General features: G+C 39.1%; 1 protein-coding gene across 1 annotated transcript in view; it reads right to left on the bottom strand.

The window, feature by feature from the left end:
- Window positions 1–1,973: 1,973 nt before the first annotated feature.
- prkcaa (protein kinase C, alpha, a) overlaps window positions 1,974–21,046 on the bottom strand; it is a 162,817-nt gene continuing 143,744 nt past the window's right edge. Inside the window, exon 17 of the mRNA XM_061680640.1 lies at window positions 1,974–8,662. Within this exon, the coding sequence (XP_061536624.1) occupies window positions 8,498–8,662 (165 nt within the window). The 3' untranslated portion in view covers window positions 1,974–8,497. The remainder of the gene's footprint in view (window positions 8,663–21,046) is intronic.

The raw sequence follows: 21,046 nt of genomic DNA, 5'->3' as shown, positions 1-21,046 counted from the left end.
TAGCTCCTTCCTTCCAGAATTTTTCTTTCACCTCTAGGTCACATCCTACCTGTGGGGCATAGGCACTAATTGCATTAAACATAACACGACTCCATTTCTCTTCCCATCTACACCATGGTAAAATAATTTAAACCCAGCCCCTAAACTTCTAGCCTTACTGCCTTTCCCCCTGCTCTCCTGGACACACAATATACAGATATCAACCTTTCTCCTGATCATCATGTCAACCAACTCCCGAGATTTTCCTGTCATAGTCCCAACATTCAAAGTCCCCACATTTAGTTCTAGGCTGTTCCTGTTCTCTTTCTGTCTAACAACCCGCTTTCCAACTCTCCTTCATCTTTGACCCACAGTAGCTGAATTTGAAAAGGACGTTGTTAACGTGGGCCATGACCGATTTGGTATGGAATTATTTGGATGAAAGTTCATATTTTTTGGGCAAAGCTTTAAGACGGGTGTCTTTCCTGACACAGCCTTCTGCATTTATCTGGGCTTGGGACCATCCTACAATTTGCACTGGCTTGTGCCCCCCATGGGGCTGCATTTAGGGTTTTCTATGCTATACCGTGATGTATTCATCAGCATGCTGGTCTTTTTCTGTCTTCAGCATTTTTCACATACCGGATATGTCAGGATTCACACACAATATTATGATTGATTAGTAAGCCAGCGGAATAGTGGCTGGCGCACCCGCCTCACAGTTCTGAGGTTTGGGAGTCCGAGTCTTTGCTCAGGCCTTCCTGTGTGACGTTTGCATGCAGTCCCCATTTTTGCTGGGGTTTTCTCCCGGTATTCCGGCTTCCTCCCACATTCCAAAAACATACCTTAGGCAAGGCAATATTATTTGTGTAGCACGTTTCATACAAAAGGTAACTCAATGTGCTTTACATGATTAAAAGCATTTAAAAGCAAAGAGCATAAAATAAATTTAAAAACAAAGCACAAAAAATGTAAAGACATCTTACTCATATAATTTTAAAAAACATACTGTACAGTGCAAGAGAGCTCATTCAAGAAACCGAAAGACTCTAAAACGCTCCATCCTACGCATGAGAAAAAAAAGTTAGTTATAGTTTTTAACCTGGATTGAAAAACATTCACATTTGGGGCTGACGTCCCTTCTGTTAGCAACTTATTCCATTTGTGTGTAGCATGACAGCTAAATGCTGCTTCACCATGTCTGCTTTGGACTCTGTGCTTCACTATTTGGCCTAAGTCTGTAGATCGCAGAGCCCTACTGGAATTCTATTCCATGAGCATTTCTTTCACGTATTCAGGGCCTACAGGTACACTATTTAGTAACTTATGGACCAGTAGCAGAACTTTAAAGTCTATTTTGTAGCTGACTGGGAGCCCGTGTAGAGACTTAAGAATTGGAGTGATATATGTTCTGATCAGAACCCGAGCTGCAGCTGTTTAATGCCCTTTTGGGGGAGTTCAGTCAGAAAAGCATTAGGTTAGGTTCATTGAAGACTCTGAATTACCCAAAGATGTGAATGTGAACATGAATAGTTGTTTGTCTTTATGTACCCTGGCAGCCAGTCCAGTGTTTACCCCGCCTCTCACTCATAGTCAGATGGGTTAGGTTCCAGTTGACACAAAATAGATGGGTGGATGATTAGAATAGAATAGAGCTTTATTGTCACTCTCACAGGAGCAAGGAAAATTGTTAGGCATCTCCCAATTTGCAGCATTGCAGTAAACAAAGAAGTAGACAGATAAACACACAATTACCAAAAGACACTTATATTTACATAATATACAAATGCTTACATTTGGGAGAGTGACTATATTATGATATGATGTTCAGTTATTTCAGAGATTGTTGTTATTATTATTATTATTATTATTACAGCCAGCTAACATCAAATATATCCCACGCATTACTTTTCTTAATGTCTTAGTGACGCTGACGATTTTTAAAGTACAGACAGTGTGAAAACAAATCAAATAAAAACGTCTCTGCCAAAGTATGAACTTCAGTTTCCTTACTTTTATTTGCATTATCATACATTAGGTACAAATGACACAATCAGAGTTACAAGGTAGGTTGCTCTGTCATTTTAAAGGTTTCAGGCTGACAAGGAAAAAGACCAAACATTTGCACAAGACAGAGTAATCCTTCATTTACTATCTACATAGGCATTTACTGGAAGATGTTTTTGAAAAATGACAGTTCGAGATTGTGTAATGAGTTCGGCAAAAAGGCATTCCTGTCCCCATTCAAAAAGATGACACGTCCTTCACCTCTCTTAACTCGCATTAACTAATTTCCTTGAAAGGACCACAGGATTTAGCTAAAGCCTTATCACGCACCTACAGTAAAGGAGCAGTCGTGTAAGAAAGAAAATAGATCACTCACTCACACTTTACAATCAAGATGACTTCACTAGTATCTGCCCATAATTAAATTCAGAAAAAAAGACTCAAATGTAAACAATGCAAAACACCAAGATGTCCATGGCTGTTAAAATCTAGTTCAGGGATTTAGAACAACAAAGGAAAAAGTTGACAATTTACATGCTGTGTGTGTGGGTGCATGCATGTGTAAATTGAGGAAATCAAAAGACCCCTAAACAGGTGCTATATGTGTGGAAACTGCCGATAGGGTGATGGATTAACGAGACACAGGCAATGAGGATGGAGCATAAGATGGCAGAAAGTTGTTGGGAGGTGAGTTGAATGTGAAGAACGAGAAGGATCCTTCAAAGAAGATTCAACTAGGCAAAAAAACAAACAAAAAAAACACACTTACCACTTTCGGTTTTCTTTTCACACGTATCAGCGGCTTCCTTTTCTATGTCCCTAAAATGAGCTATTGAACATGTTCTTGCATATTTTTACACTAGCTTAGTTTATTAATTCCCCTGCCAGCCATTCACATGCATATCATCACTGTCCAACAAAAAGCATTTATATCCACATTTAGTGGTTCCATTTTCAGATCTGATCAAAATCACGTTTTCTTTGTTATAAAACGACAACGCAGAGAAATATGTTTTCATTGCAGTGATGGAATGCGGGTTAATGTAAGAGAAGCACACAAATTATACAATGACTCAAGTTTGCTGCTTCAGTTTTGAGTATTTGTTCAGTTTTGCGTCCATATTGTTCTCATGAGCCAGAATAGTATTGAAAAGGTTATGGGAAAGCTGAGGACCAACATCTGCAATGTTATTTATTGTCCAGTAAAAGTTGGGAAAATGGTTATTACTTTTCAGTATAAGATGTCAAAATATTCATTAAAAATGCCGAAGCAGCAAACCAAATTTTATATTGGTCAACTCAAAAGCTTAGTATTTAGTGGCCAACATGGCCGCTCATCTCGCACGTGGCATGGAACACCATGTGATGATGTTAGAATTCAAACTGAAGAAAGTTGCACATAACCACAGGAAAGGAAAGAAGTTGGGAAAGGCACACATGCAGGGAGAGCTTGAATTCTTTGCTCCATGTTCACACTGACTGGCATTTCAACGAGTTGGACTTTTTCTGTGAAGAAAGCATATTGGGAAGCAAGGCATGGGCTTCAACTACAAGGATGGACTACTGAATAGTAGTCCATCCTTGTGGATGGACTGCTATACTATTGGACTACTGAATGATTGTTACTGAATAGGGCCAACTCAGAAAAAGCATCAAGTTGTTGTGCTCCACAAGGTATACTTTGCCTCACTTATATTCCACGTGGATGTCAAATCAATCATATGTTTCACGTGTTGAAATGTGTTCAGCCCAAAGTCAGCCTGAGGCTTTGAGGCTAGTCAGGAGGCAAATGGAAGCACCGTGTACTTTATGTTGTTTGTCTGGTGCGTGAATGTGACAAGCTAGTCAGGTAAACTCTAGCACATTTGTTTGGCACATGCAAGATGATTTTCTATACACTGTATATCAGATATGTCACATATTGTTTTCAAACATTCTTGCATTGCCTGAGGAAGCAGGAGAGATAACTGACAATGGCCACAGAAGCAAAACTGACAAAATAACAAACAACATTTGCGATTATGAACCCCATTAATGAGACATTAGCGAGTGGTCCCACTGGTTTATAGTGACATAACAAGCAGTGCTAAAGGAGCACTAAGAATCACAATGTTTAAGTGTTTAACAGTACCAGATCTAGTCGGCGCATTTGTTTAAAGAAAAAAAATAAAGCCACAAAATCACGAGTTTGTGACCTAAAAGGGGGTCGCTGGCGTTGTCATAAACATTTAGTAGCAAGTTGGACAAATTGAGAACACGCACGAGCTCTGAATATTTGTGAAGCTCCACAAAGAGGCAGACCTTGCACTCAGGATATTACAAATAAAAGTAAACACTGTACAAATCTATGTTTTTACTCTAAACATTCTTATGGTCATCTGTTTCCACACAATTGTATTCTGTTGGTTAAAAGAACAATATTAAATTCATGTTAGCTAACATAAACCATGTTACATTTACCTAACGAAATACAAATCGGTGGAACGATTCAACAACAAAATGTTAATAAATATGCCTTTTTTTATTGATACTTTCCACAAAAATGATATAATTGACTATGATCAGGTTCATTGTCAGTGAACTTTTTTAAATTAATTATTATTTCAGTGCTTTTAATTCATGAAATGCTACTAAATTCTCATAACAACACATTGTGCTGGTCTAAGTGAAGAACTGGGGCTGTGTGCTAAAAGTCACACTCACCACCCACTCCACCCCCCCCCCCCCTCCACCCCCCAAAAAATAATAAAAAGAAAAAACCTGATCAAATCGTATACATATATTAGAAATACCAAACATAAAGAAGTAACGTGAGAAGTTTCTATTTGATTGAAACTGGTGCAAGTCTTTAAAACTGTTGGATTTTTGGGATTTTGGGGGGAGCAAGGACGCAGATAGGATTTTAGAACAGTGGTGGGGGACGACAACGACCAGTCATATATATATATATATATATATATATATATATATATATATACACACACACAGCATAATTTTAAACAATTTTTTTATTTAGATTTTATTTTTTAATCTACCTACACCTCAGGTTGGAGCAAATGCCGTTTAATATTTCTGTCTGTGTAGATTCTCAATATTCTTCTTGTGAGACGAGCGACTCAACATTTCAAAACGATTAACAGAGCCCACCAGAGCTAAGCCAAATGCGTGCTTGGTTTGAAACTAACAAATAAAATAACACTGTATTGTGAGTAATTGCTACATTTAAAGAACAAAGGCAACCATCCCCATGTGATTATGGTGTAGGGAGTGGGAGTTGATGGCGTGACGCGGTGCCGGGTGTGTACAACTTCCATTAAAGTCGGAATTTCGAGTGCTCCCAGCGCTTCCCAGCCTCGAACATACAACAAAACATATACAGACCCTTTCCAAAAAATTGGAATATCATGGAAAGGTTTATTCATTTCCATAATTCCATTCAAAAGGTTAAACTCCCATAGATTATAGATTCAGGGCCGACAATCTAAACAATTTGAAGTATTTATTTGTTTATTTTTACATAATTTGGGCTTCCAGCTCAAAAAACCCACAAAATCACGAATTCAAAACATTAGAAGACTGAAGAAATCAGCCCAGATTTTGCAAGCCATAAATGTGTCACACACTAATTACCTCCTAAACTCGAAGCACCTGCACGGGTTTCCCCAGGTGTCATTAAATTGCTTCAGTTAGGTTCAATTGTCTCAGTTGGATTCAATATGGGGAAGACTGTAGACTTGACAACTGAGACCCTCCATAGAATGGGTAAGCCACAAAGGTTCACAGCTAAGGAGGCTGGCTGTTCACTGAGTGCTGTGTCCAAGGATATCGATGGAAAGTCTCGTGGAAGGACAAAATGTGGCAGGAGAAGATGCACCAGCAAAAGAGATGACCATGGGCTTGAGCGGATTATCAGTGTGGAATGAGGCGGGAGTCACAGCTTCAAAAACCACCACATTCAGACGCATCCGGGGCCAAGCCACTTCTGAGACTGAACCAACATAGGAAGCGTCTCAACTGGGCCAACCAGAAGAAGGACCGTACTGTTGGCCAGCGGTCCAAGGTCCTCTTTTCCGATGAAGGTAACGTGTGCCTTTCATCCGGGAATCAAGGTCCAAGGGTTTGGAGGAAGACGGGTGAAGAACAGAAGCCAAGCTGCTTGAGGTCCAGTGTGAAATCTCCACAGTCCGTCATGATTTGGGGTGCAATGTCCAGTGCAGGTGTTGGTAAACTCTGCTTTCTTAAATCCAAGGTCATCGCAACAGTCTACCAGAATGTTTTAGAGGACTTCATGATTCCTTCTGCTGAGGATCTGTATGGAGATGCAGATTTCATCTTCCAGCAGGACCTGGCCCCTGCCCATATCGCCAGAAGCACCAAAACCTGGTTTGATGCCCATGCCGTCACAGTGCTCGACTTGCCAGCCAACTCGCCGGATTTAAACCCTATTGAGAATCTATGGGTGTGTTATCACGAAGCAAATGAGGGGCACCAGACCCAAAAAACACAGAAGAACTAAAATCTGGCCTTCCATAACTCCCAGGCAATGCCACAGGCTGATTGCCTCAATGGCACGGCGCATCGAGGCAGTGATTAAAGCAAAGGGATTACCAACCAAGTGTTGAAGATTAACGTATCGTTTTGAAAGTCCCATATTTTAATGTTTTATTAATGTGACCCTAATTTTTTCTCTCTCTCTACAAAAACAGATAATTAAATGCTGATTTCTTCTCACTATTCTCATTGTTTGAATTCCTGATTTCGTCGGTTTTATCAGCTGGAAGCCCAAATTATGTAAAAATAAACAAATAAATACTTGAAATTGCTTAAATTGTGGGCCCGGAATCTAAAATCACTTTATGGTTTAATTGAGTACTACATTTTGGTGGCATGCAGCATTGAATGATTCACGTTCATGTGCGACGCTGTGCGACGCTAACACGTGCATGCTCGTCCAACACATCAAATGAAAATAAAAAGTGTTAAATCATTCTAAATGAGGAAATTGCAATGTTTTGTCCACTTTCGTTTGAAGATGTTACACTGTTGAACTGCACTTTATCTGTGGATCCTCTTAACAATGTAAGAAAATCTGATTTAGATGCTAGTATAAAAATTTGCTCGACTCTTTTTAAATAGCCCATAATTATTATTTACAAAATGAGTTATACAGTGATTTAGATCAATTCTAATTTCTAATTACAAAAAAGATAGGGGTGATACAAACATTCATAGCTCTGAAACCAAAAACAAGAAACAACAAAAAAAAGATACCCTATTCTACCTTTGAAATAAATCTAATAAATATTTGTTTTCTTACGGACAACATCGGAAACATTGCGTCCTAATTATCCAGTAACTACTGTATCCAGGAAACCATCCTGTATATTATATTATTAAATTCTGTATATTTTGATGACAAGGATGATAATTTAAAATCATATATAATAAAGTTATTATTATTATTTTAAATTTTTTTTTTGTTTACTGTGAGCAGGATTTGTACTTCTGAGTAATTTTTCGAGACAGTTGGAGTCACAGTGTAAACTTTTAGTAATTATTTTTAAAGGCATAAACAAAATGTAATTGCGTCCGGTGAGTTAAGAGTCATAAGGGTTCATAAATGTGTACAAAGAATTATTAAGCGATTGTATGTTCTGCAGAGAAATGAAGTGATTTGAAGTTTAGTAGGGTTTTGTAATTTGGAGCTAGTTGTGGCAAAACATAATGGCTCTTTTTCAGGCTCTGATGCATCTTGTATTAAAATATGACCTCAATTTTGCCACCACTGGCAATTGCGACAATCAAATGATACTAAAATCTTACAGACAAATAAATTAAACAGGCAGAAAGCTGTAAACATGATAAAGGAACATTGAATCACAAGGCGCTTTTTCAATGTTTGCACCATCTCTCCTTCATATTTGGCTATGATAGCTTTGTTCCCCCGGGCAGGAGGTACCGTCAGGCTATTCTTAAATCTTCATGAAAAAACAAAGTATGAGCCAACAACTAGACGTATGTGTGGATGAGAATACTTCTTAAATAAGTCATACAGTACATGCATCTTCTACAGAATGAACCCATGCTTTCTACGCTCCTTTGAAATGGTCTTGCTTCGATAATATATAGCCACAAATTAATGTAATCCTTTACTTACATCATATACTGGCATTGATAAACACTATTTTGTCTCAGTGCGTCCAGTTTTGGAGTAAACTTTCAATAAAAAGGACATCATTGTACACAATACATGCTCATGATTAAACTAAAATAAATGACTTCTTGTGGCGGCAGAGTCTAAATCAAACGTAATCAAGACTGCAAAATATACCACAGAAAATAAATAAGCATGCCCTACAATCCTGCTTGTGATTAGCAATGATACGTCAAGTTTTGTAATGTCAAGTGGTGGTCATATGTTAGGCTGTTGCTTTTTTTTTTTAGTGAATGGCAGTGAGTAGAGATCTTTCACGTTCGGGCATGGAGGGGGTGAGGCGTTTGGCCATCCCGCTCATTCGCTGTTGTTGAGCGATGGGTGTACAAACTGTGGGTTTATGAAGGAGAAGCCTGCGAACTCGGCCTGGTCGATGTTGGCGATCACCAGCTCGTCGGGAGGTGTGAGCTGAGGCTGCGTGCGTGTGAAGAACTTGTCAAAGTTCTCGGCTCCTTTGCCACTCTGTATTGAGAACACAAACACACACATAGAAGAGATACACTTAAAAAGGTAGATCATTGAGAAGACAGTTGCAAACTTGTATTATTTTCGGCAAAATAAAAAGAGCAAAGAAAACTACTGCTGACAAAGTAAAGCTAATGAACTAAACGCATGTGGAATATGTAAACCAGCCATTTATTTGGAAGGGGAATCTAATTTAGGCCTTGTCCACAGGGAAACGGGGAAATATTATCTTTATGTTTTTAAAAGGTTTCCTGTACACACGCAGTTGTTTAAAAAGATTTGTGTCCACACAGACGCTGAAACTAGGGATCTTCCGATCCAAATTTTCACTTCCGATAAAATGCCGATATTGCAGTCTTGAATTTTAGCCGGTACTGATATTGGTCCAATCCGATTTCAGCAATAATCATCCATACATGCATCCATCCATCCATTTCCCGTATCGTTTATCCTCACTAGGGTCATGGGTATGCTGGAGCCTATTCCAGCTGACTCTGGGCGAGAGGGGGCATACACCCCGAAACTGGTCACCAGCCAATCGCAGGGCACATATAACAAACCACTTGCACTAACATTTACAGTACGAGCAATTTAGAGTCATCAATGAACCTACCATGCATGTTTTTGGGATGTGAGAGGAAACCAGAGTACCCAGAGAAAACTCATGCAGGCACGGGGAGAACATATAGACTCCACACTGGCGAGGCCTGAAACGAACCCGGGACCTCAGAGCTGCGAGGCAGATGTGCCTGCCGCCGACAATAATCATACATACTTTATTTATTTTGTAGTATGGAATGTTGGAAAATGCTTGATGAAGTGATATTACTCAAAGAACAATAATCAGCAACAGTAGGTAAGAGAAAAACTGACCCACTTATGATGAACAAATAGGTTACATGAAGTAACTTAAAAAATGCAAATATTACAATTGAATAAAATAAATGAAAATTATATTAGGAAATCTGGAAAAATAGCTTCAATAAAACCAAAACCAAAAATATACATTTAAATTGCAACATAACCACTTCTTAACTTAAAGATAAGCATATTGTACATTTGAATAGATTAAATAAAAAATAAATGAGAAAACCATAAAATATAATCTCAAACATTAAATGCATATTATACTTTTAAAGTGCACAATAACAGTTGAAGCTCAATTCAGTTATTTTTTTTAATGTCAGTATATGGTGGGAACAGCATTTGGTTTCTCCACGTATGGTGGCAATGCGTCTGGGGTATAGTTTTATTCGCTGTTCCTTCTGTGCATGTCTTAACCTCTGAGGGGCAGTAAGGTGCACGTAATGAGACACACACTTGCAGTAACAAAAAAAGTAGAAGAAGTTATGATCGGATATTTTTAATAACTATATCTATGGACATGTAGAACATGCTTATGTTTAAGTTCAGCAGTGGTTGTGTGGCAATTCATAATAGTTATTATTGTTGTTATTGAGGTTATTTTTCAAGCTTTACTGATATAATTTGCATTTATTTTATTCAACTGTAATACATTCTTATTTTTAACGTTAGTTTAAATGGGTCAGTTTTTCTCATACCTACTGTTGCTGTTTATTGTTCTCTGTTTGAGTAATATCACTTGATCATTACAAAATAAGCAAAGTATGTACTATAAATAAGTATGTAAAATAAAATAAAATAAGTACAGTATATATGATTATTGATGATATCGGATCGGACCGATATCGGTATCAGCCAAAACTCAAGACTGCAATATCGGTACCGGATCGGAAATGAGAACGTTGGATAGGGACATCCCTACTTTTACTCCTTGCTTGAATGTTAATACCTTAGCAACCTGCTGATGCAATCACGTGGAATCTGAATGCTGCCCGCGTGCTGCGGGATACAAGTGCTGGAGAGGAGTATGGAATGGGCTGCTTGTATAAGAGTTGTAAAATGGGAGATTTTAGATCCAGTCCGAGCCGATACTCGTTTTTTTTTTTAGGCTTTACACCAATCAGATCGGCCTGATCGGTATTGGTCAATAATTAGCATATTATGCTGATCAGCTTTAAAGTCTGTATTCGCCGATCCGATCAACGACCTCATTGATAGTCTCCGCTAAAGACATTTACTCTGCGTCGCCATCGTGTACAGTATATTTGAATCCAAAACCGGGTTTATTTTTAGCTCTGCCGCGTGTCTTTTGACATAGTACTGTAACTATCTGACAGCTAATAAATGTATTAAACAAAAACATGTCAGCGGTGTGGGACAGATAACACGTAATGCCCGGATCAGACGACAAGACAAATGTGGTCTTTCACCATTGCACTATGTCAGACTACTGCAATAAAATCTTGTATTCTGATACCACCGCATCCCATCTTTTCCGATAACTGGGCTTTATCTTGTCAACTCAAACGCGACCAGATACACGCGTTACCACGGCCACGACAACAACAATCGAGCGCGTCGAATGTATTATAAGAAAAAAATGGGGGAAAACGTGTGCTGGTGGTCACCAGTGCTCAGGACAGGTCTTTAAGGATTGCTTGAGATATGTTCACATACTTTTAATACGATACAGCTTGCAAGCAGGCAACAAAACGTAATGTAGCCTAGCAAGCTAGTGCTAGCACTAACAGTTGTACCGCTGTTCTGTCGAATCATGCTCAAAAGTTTCGGTGTGTGTGAAGAAATTTAATTACAATACAGTAATTTAATAACAGTAAGTTAGCACCCTTTACTTCTGTCATGTTGGTTTGACCTGACTGATTAGAATACAAGACCTGACAAGATATTTTTTAAGAATCGCAGAAAACAGTACACAAGTATATACAGCAAATGAACAAGTCCTTTAAATAGACACATTGCTCCATCTTGTGATCGGATCGGTGATCGGTTATCGTTTTTTTTAAACTCGCTGATTGGCCCCAAATATCCTGATCGTGTAAAGCCTAGTTTTTTTTTGCTGACATTGGACCGATTTTCTATCTCAACGATCGGAACACGACACCCCTAACTGAAATGCTGGAGTTTTATGTGCCAGGCCTGAAATGGCACTGTAACCTTGCCGCAGTAAAAACAGAAAAAGGAGTCTGTACAATGTCAAGAAAAGAGACATTTGTGCTGACTGACCATGAGGAAGAACTTCTGCTTCGGATCGAAAGCCAAGATCGCAGCCAAGGTAAAGAACAGCCAACACAGTGAGCCTCTTTTGTTATTATTGTTGTTTGTGACATTAAAACCCGTCCACAAGAGAACTGGGACTACCGTGTCATCATCTCAAGAAAGATGTTTATGTGTTGTACGGAAGTAAGCACAACGGCAGATGATTAAAACCTTTTCGGATTCATTTAAACTTGTTTCTTTGTCGACAGGGTCTAAACTGTCTCTTACTTTTTCCTGAGGGGGAAAAAGTAGGCATTTACTTACACACCCAGCGACTAATTGAGGCAAGTACCTATTAGATAGATAGCTAGATAGATAACTGGATAGACAGACAAATACTGTACATGTATGTATTTTATTGGAAAAAAGAAAAAAATCACATGGGCTGTCACAAGTATCTAGGAAGTTACGTGAAAAAAGTCATGTGATCTAAATGTAATCTAATCTAAAAAAAAAAAAAAAAAAAAAAAAGACGATCTAACCCAAACTGCTTTGAAATACTGTCATACTAGAACGTTTTTGTATGATATCCTACAAAACTGTCCTGAGTATACGTTGAACGAGACAGTGCGCACGTTCCAAGAAGCATGAACCCATTTCCCACTCTAACTGGCAGAAAATGTACCAAAATGAATTGAGTTCAGGCAAACCTTTCATCTGAATGTTCTGCGTCCAGTGACACGTAAAAATGGAAAATAACACACTTGACTATTAACATCAGATTACATGCTCCAGAGCTCATTCACCTCAACCAAATCAGCGTTGGCACAGCTGCAGAACGCTTCCAAACAAGCAAGGTTCAGCATTCATTCAATGTGAGCTTTAGCTTTGTATTAACAATGCACAAGAGACCAACACCTATAATTCATATAATGCAAAAGAATTACACCCATGATTTCTTGAATAATTACGGATTATTAGTTATTAAATTTATAGATATATTAATATATATATATATTCATATTCAGATATCGAAAAATTCTATTCGTATGATGATGATTAGAATTTTTTTTTAAACTGTGGACTTGTCATGTTTTCCCCTGTGCTTGCATGGATTTTCTGCGGGTACTCCGGCTTTCTCTCACATTCCAAACACTGGCTGATCTGATGAGCAAAACCGTTGATAAAACGTTAAGAGTAGAAATGGAGGATGTCCGAACATCTATAAAAAAATTGACCAAATAAAATGTTTTTAGAACTAGACAATTCTGAACAACTACGTAGATAACAATACATGAGGATGAGTTGGTGTCTCCTGACCTACTTGGTGGTCTAAATCTTCTCCCAAATGAGTTCAACTTGGTTGTGGAAAGTCCCTGGCTGCCCTTACGTCTAAAACAGTGTTTCCACTTCTTTCCTGATTAATTAAGATCTGAGTCTTGTTCAGACAGAGCTGCTTATTTGGGTCAAGAGAGATTCATCATGTGCGTTTGGCCGTGTAGGGCTACTTCTAACTTTGTTCTGCCATGTTTTGGCCTGAACTCTCACTGCTAGGAGCAGAAGCCTCTTGGCTGCTCATGACTTCTCATTCAACTGCCACCGCCATCTTGCCACGTTAAGCATCTGTCAAGTGAAAAAGGCTTCCACAAAAAGAACCAACTCCAGCAACTGCACACACTCTAGCCATTTGAAGTGTAAAGAATAGAGTGAACTACTACTACACCATCTGAGTTCCAGAGATAGACACTAACACATGACCAGAACCTTGGGCACCTCTGCCAAGGAGGTATTTTTTTCAGTTGTGTGTGACTTTACATTATTTTTGTTCTATATCATTTTCAAACTCAGTTTTTATTCAGCCGTACCACCACCCACAGGACCACCATAGGACTGGAGGAAAACATTGTTTTGGATTTTTCAATGAAATACGTATTGGAATTTTTTCTTCTTTTTTTTCCTTATAGTAGAATACTATTACAAAATATCACGAGACAACAAACATACATTATATAATATAAGAAAAATGGATGGATGCTGGCGTATCAATTCTTACCGTGATAGTGATATTTTGTTCCCCCAAGGCTGAATCAACTTGAAAATGTATAATCTGGCAATACTATTTGAGCCTTGGCGAAGCTCTACATTCTGCTGTGTGCCTCTCGAGCTGCTAAAAGATTAGGCATGAACAGAAGAATGATTATGTATGCAGACGAGACATCTCTTTGTCACGGTCACTCACTTCCAATGGTTGGACTGGCATCTGTAAGCATTTTCCAAAGTCATGACTTGCTAGTGACTAACTGGCCTCCACTAACTGACCTACATTCCTTCACTACATATTTGTTTATGTTCGCATACAGTATGTGCCAAAGTGTGTGCAGAAATGGTTATGGCATGCAGCAACACATTTTGATTTCCTGTCATTCTTTTTTTATTTAACAACAAAAAAAAGACATCCATACAAAGAAGCACATACATGTGTTTGTGTGTCAGCCTTGTTCAAATGTATTTCCATTATATTTGTACTGACAGGTGACATTCCCACCAAGCCACTCTAAGCAATAGGAGGACAAGGACAAACATTGGTGTTGGTGTGTGTGTGTGTGTGTGTGTACGTGCGTGAGTCATGCACAGCAGATACCTTATGGCAAATGCCTAGTCCTATTCCTTCAACTGTGGTCTTCAATCCATCACTGACTACCCTTCACACGAGAGGCAGTACATTTCTCACGTTGACCTCTAATGATCATCTACGCATTTTTTTTTTTAAACTCATGATTGACATCTTCAACAGCACCTGCTTGTTCCGCAGGATGCCGTAGAAGATTTTTAAACACGTTTGCAATTGTCCTTTGACCTTTTATTATTTTGATATATTTTGCCAACAGCACTGTGGTAACTCCAAAATTGACAGCAATAAATATGCATATTTGAAATGGTGGTTTTGACTAGCAAACAACTCAGGATAAAATGACTTGAGTTGCAAAGGGAACATTTTCACAGGATGTTTTGTTGTTGTTATTTTGGAAGTACAGTGTTTGCGAATGCACCTATTTTTGGAACCTATCGTCCGTTATTCGCTGAGAAATCACCTGTCGTTGTGGTGCTCAGGTAAAAACCTTGTTTAATAGCAAAAGAAATGCCTTGGGGTCATCTTTTGGCATCTTGGTGCCAAGAAACTATGTTGACGTGAGTTGAGGAGCTTGATGCAGTGCTTTGTGGCCATTTTGTGACATCTATAGGCAATTATAATCAAAAACAAATATTTAATATTTTTAGGGGGTGTCAATTACTCACACATTTTCAACGTTCATGGCAGGGCTTCGTCCTCACACTGCACTGTACTCAGTTTGTTAGCCAGAGGCAATCACGTGCACCCTTCCTCACGCAACCCACCTTTAGTTTTGAGGGGGGGGGGGGGCTGAGAATAGGGGCACTGGCTGGGAGGCCTCCATGAAAGGCACGTTGGATACTTGAGGGTAACTGAAAAATTGTAGTTTTCTTATTTGTGGTTAAAACGTTTGATTTTCAAGTATTTTAAAGCGAGGCCAATAAAGGACTAAAAAAGTCCTCATAACAATAATAAATAATAACACCACCACCAACAAAAAAAATGACACTTTTCAACCTGTTATTGTCTTTAAACAAGACCGAGTATGCTAAAGATCATGATTTGAGAATGCTAAATCTATTTTGCTGCAGCATGTGTATGTGTGGTCTGATTTTATTGATTTGAAGCTCAAAAGACAAGCTCAACTTGAACAAAAGGAGATGAAGAGTTGACAGCGCATGTCATGATGGCGACATGGACGCCTTTGCAACATGTTTATGAGAAATCTCTCTCTTTAGAACATGGCATTCATGCCGTCTTTTGTCATGGTGTGATTCTGCCAAATCTTACGGGTTGATGACCCGAGCGCTTGATACATTGTCAGTGACAAAATGTCCTGTATGGGATTTTGACCTATCTATCTATCTCTCCATATGTGCACAGCCATGCACGCCACTGCACTCAAGCGTATTAAAAATAACTGTCGGCTCGCCTCCATTAAAAGTTGTGCCAACGCACTCGTTCTCACGTGCTGTATCTACCTCGCTCTCTCTCCAGTCACAACCTCATCTCACCGGAAAACTGAATAGTTTTTTAGCAGTGAAGACGTGAACTCCACATATGTTTCACCACGATAAGCAATTTATTAGGAGGAAAGGAAACTACTGGATTTTAGGATCTTCCGTTTGTACAATAAATTATTTGTATCTTATAGGTGTGATTAATGTACTACTTAAATATTTTGGATGTACTTCTATTCTACTATAAAGGATTGGAACGCTGTATACAGAAACTCAGATATTAACGTCCCATTAAGAAATGAACAGTGGATATGTATTGATCCTAATTTACTAACAGTATGACTTCCTTGTGAAGCCTTCACTGATTAGCAGTGAGAAAAATCAATCCCTACATCATGTTGAGTGCTTCGGAAAGACATGCTTGACCTTTAACCAGCTACATATTCCAAACGCCTGGACTGCTGATATGACAGTACTTGGTGGAAAAGCTGTGACCAATCAGCTGCCATAGCTAGCTTGTGTAAAGTAGGACATAACAATCAACGGAGAAGTGGCAAGAAGAGATTCCTGCAGTCTACAATTTGAAAAGAGGAACACATATACACTATACACTACAGTCGTAATAGTAATTTAAGTGGCGGGAAAAACAGCATTAAGCGTAGCAATGTATGCCTTGAAACTGTGATTCTCAAGTACCACGAGTGACACTTAGCGAGAATCACTGAAATACATGTTCAAACTGTGCACAATGTTATATGTTATATGTTATGTAGGTTACCCGGTACAGTAAATTTGTTAAGTACAGTTCAGTTGTATTTTTAACTTGTCGTTCAATAGATTTGTTTACACACATTTATTCAGGTATCATTTTTATTTAACTTTTATGTGTCAGACATTTTAATTGAATGATTGCTCAAGTGCAGTTTTTTTTAATTTTATATTTAAGCACAGTGCATTACAGTGGGTTGCAACAATATGTAATATAACTTACACATTTCTGTCTCACTTTTAATGAACACGTATGCCTTCTACGTTACTGTATTTTAATGTTGGTCATTATGGTGATACTTGGAGAGCCAGGATTTTTTTTACGTGGTACTTGGTATAAAAGTTTTGAGAACCACTACCTTCAAAGAAACGCCTCCTTTGCATCCCCTCCACTACCTGTTTAAGAGTCAATTCACTCGCAGTAAGCAATGAGGTCTCCAAGGACTGAAAATAGTGATTTCCGTTTTCCTTCTCACTGCGACTTCTCCATTATGAATGTGTGAAAAGACAAATACTAATCAAAATACTTGGGATATTCATCTTTGAGGTGAAACTTCAGCATTTCAGAATGATCCTAGGATGCGCTATAACCTTTATAGGTGACCTTAATTTGACCTTATCTAAACTTCCATCCATCAAATTTCTGAGCCACTTATCCTCACAAGGGCCGCGGGAGTGCAGGAGCCTATCCCAGCTAACTTCTGGCGGGAGGAACCAACATTACAACATGACAGAAATAATGGCTGCTACCTTACTGTAATTAAAATACTTTATCGTAATTAAATTACTTCACACACACTGAAACTTTAGAGCATGATTCGACATAACGCCGGCATGTTAATGTACAACCGTTAGTGCTAGCACTAGCTTGCTAGGCTGCATAACGTCTTGTTGCCTGCTTGCGAGCCATATTGTATAAGAATTATGTGAACATACCTCAAGCAATCCTTGAATTAAAGTCCTCTCCTGAGCACTGTTGACCACCAGCACACATTTCCCCCCATTTTGTGCTTATAATACACACGGCGCGATCCATTGGTGTTGTCGTCGCCATGGTAACGATTGCGTTTGATTTGACAAGATAAAGCCCAGTGATCATAAAAGACAGGATGCGGTGGTATCGGAATACAAGGTTTTATTGCAGTCGTCTGCCATAGTGCAATCGTGAAAGACCACATTTGTCTTGTCGTCTGATCCAGGCTTTACGTGTTGTCTGTCTCAGACATGTTGTCTGTCCCACACCGCCAACATGTTTTTTTTTTTTTTTTTTTTTTAAATAACTTTATTGGCGGTCAGACATTTACAGTACTGCGTCAAAACACACGCGACAAGGCTAAAAATAAAATAGCTTTTGGATTTAAATATACTGTACACGATGACGACGTGGAGTAAATGTCTTTTCCGGAACCAATCAATGACGTCATTGATCGGATCGGCGAATTTTGACAAAGCCGATCAGCATAAAATGCTAATTATCGACCGATACTGATCAAGCCGGTCGGTGTAAAGTCCAGATCGGTGTGAAGTCTAGTCTCATATTCATCTTTTGATCCGAAACTCAAATGTCTTCAGTATAAAACTAAAACAATACTTAGTCAATACCGTCCCCTCCAATACTTGGAGGGGACTGTACCTCACAAGAGCAAACAAAAAGGGAGCAGCTTCAAAACAGTTTTAAAATCAAAATCACGATCACTTGTCATCAAACGTAAGTGAAGATAGTGTTTTTATATTTTAGTATTGATAATGGTTAACTTCTTATTACATTTGTGTGATAATTAATAATGTTAAAAAGGAAGACGATGCCTCACTTATTACACTGCATATTACACCTTCGCTATTTGTTCTTAAAGTTAAACCTGAGTGTTTTTTGTTCTTTTATTTGACCAGTTAACAAATGTTTTATAACAGCTTCACTTTAACCCTCGAGCAGAACATTTACATTTTCATGAATTCCTATGACAAAAATTGTTTTGAAAGCTCAACAAGTGTCACGGAACAGGTTTCATTCGACCTGAGAGCTTACATTGAAAATAAGTTAGGGTCCTTCTTTGGCATAGCACAATGAAACCGAAAGATCAAGCCTTTAGAGGTACTGGTAAAAAGTACTAGGAGATGCTGAATTTTAACTCTGTAAAATGCTTTGTTTACTTTAGTAGCTTTCCCAGTGTTTTGAATCATTATAATTTATATTTATGATTTATTTATGGATCTACTGCCTTAAACGCAGGCGTATAGTGCGCTATTCGACTTAAGTTGAAATTGTAAAATTGTGTCCAACAGAGCGGTGACAAGAATTTTAAATTGAGTCACCATGGTCGTCTTTAGTCAGATGTCATTCAAAACCAAATAAAAAAAACTTGCCACAATGTAAATAGCGTAAATATTTCCTGATGATTGAAAAAGATCTGTTGAAAATTCAAAGCATGAAAAAGAAATGTGCAGTAAGAGCACAGTTAGGACTTTGGTCAGGCATCCTTTCAAAATCGACAGGATGCTTGCTGACACACAAAATCCAAGTCGGAAGGACTAATTTGACCTTAAGTTCCCGGGATCATCTTGTGGTGAATGACACTTAAAAAAAGGATGGGTTTCTTGCATGAGCAAGATTTTTCCAGGTGTGGGGTGGATGTAAATACAGACCTAGTCATGTCAAATTAGTCCATTAAATGCAGGGCAAAATAGACAATGTGTCAATGTCACCTTCCAAAAGTGTGTACCCTTCACTGTCTTACAGCTGCAGTGACTCACGACTGCATGCATTTATTTCATGTGAGTCCGTCCATGGCCACTGTTCCAGGATGACTGTGCAATGACACAGACCTCCCACTCTTCCTTTCTCATCCTCTATTCATTCCCTGCTCACATAACTATCAATCAACAGCTTCTACACTTGACCTAGTTTCCGCATCCTCCTTAAAGCCATAAAGCATGTCGGCCATCCATAAGTGGGCGTTTCTTGCTAACACTGCTCAATGGATGTTGTTGGTGTTGCCACAGTAACGACATCCCAGGATGGATGAACACGCAATGACGCTCATTCTGACACAGTTTTGGTCCACAGGTTTGTATCTCTCAGCTTGGTGTAGCAAGGGGATTGATTGCAATTGCGCAGCTGTCACGGGTGGACGAAATGAGATTGAGCAATGATGGATGTGCATAAAAAGAGGGTAGCTCTGGCTACTGGTGGGGCCCCCACTGTCGCTCCTCGGGCCTGCTTCCTCCTCTTCTCTCCATTCCTTGCGTCCCGCTGCGGTCGCCTCGTCCCTTGATTGATTGGGTGGGGTACTCAGCCGCCGCGGTGCGGCCACAGCAATTACAGGACACTTCTGTCAGTCTTTGTGCATGTAAAATGGTATCAATTCACTTGCATGTATCCGCAGGCACAACACCCCTTACTGCAACAAATAACTCATGAATATGCAAATTGCTTGGGTATCCCCTCACTCATACTCTCGTCCTATAGACTTTTATAATTTACAGAGTCAATCCCAGCACACTTCAGTTGTACAGCCGGGTTCATGACCCTGGTCCTGCATGCTTCTTCTCCTGTCCTTGTCCTGTTCTATCTTGTCCTGTCCTTCCCTCACAGGGTGTAACACTACAGCCTCATGCAACACTCATATTTCACGTTTCATTGTTGCAGATAATGTAATGATTTACTTCACTCATCCTATTTACAATTAGTGCTTTGTCTTTGTTTCTTTCTCCCTTCTAGAAACTTTGTTCTGTTCGACTGATCAAACAAAACTGTTTCGACATAAAAGGGATGCAGATTTTCCATTATGCTTCATCTAACAGCCGAACAGGACAACAAAAAAAACAGGGAAGAGGAGACAGAATGTGTTGTGGGTTGGATGTACTGTAGTTGAGTGTGAAGGTTGTATAAGAACAACTATTTGCTGGAAATGGACTCCACAATGTTGTATTACATAGCTGGGTGAGATGGACATGATAGATCATTATACTGTATATCTGATCATGACATTTAGCCTAGCTAGCAGAACCATTTCTTATCTTTTTCCACATCTACAGTGTAGCCATGCAATCATTCACTGTGCTATGGCAACGCCACCATGCATGCATTGGCTTCCCTTCAATTTAGAATTGGTACAATACAAAGGTGGCATGCACAAAGGCCATAAGCTTCCATTTCTTTTCTTTTTTTCTTGCAAAGTTGCTCTCATGTGCCACAAAAACATATAGTATCAAGCATTAATAAATACGGAACATGCATCCCCAGCTTGTCTCCATTTCCACAGCCTTCACATTCTTCTGACATAATCTCTTTTAAATTATAGTCACGCGGGTGTGCACGCACGCACACACACACTCACAAACACACAACATTTGCATCACACAAAGTGCATCTGCTGAGGAGCAGGAGGCTACAGGGACACTGAGGCCGGGATTCACCTTATTAGAGGAACGGGAGCCCTTGAGAGTTGAAAGAAGAAAATA

The sequence above is a fragment of the Phycodurus eques genome, chromosome 6, assembly GCF_024500275.1.
Source record: "Phycodurus eques isolate BA_2022a chromosome 6, UOR_Pequ_1.1, whole genome shotgun sequence".
Classification (NCBI taxonomy): domain Eukaryota; kingdom Metazoa; phylum Chordata; class Actinopteri; order Syngnathiformes; family Syngnathidae; genus Phycodurus; species Phycodurus eques.
This window is presented reverse-complemented; position numbering and strand designations above follow the sequence as displayed.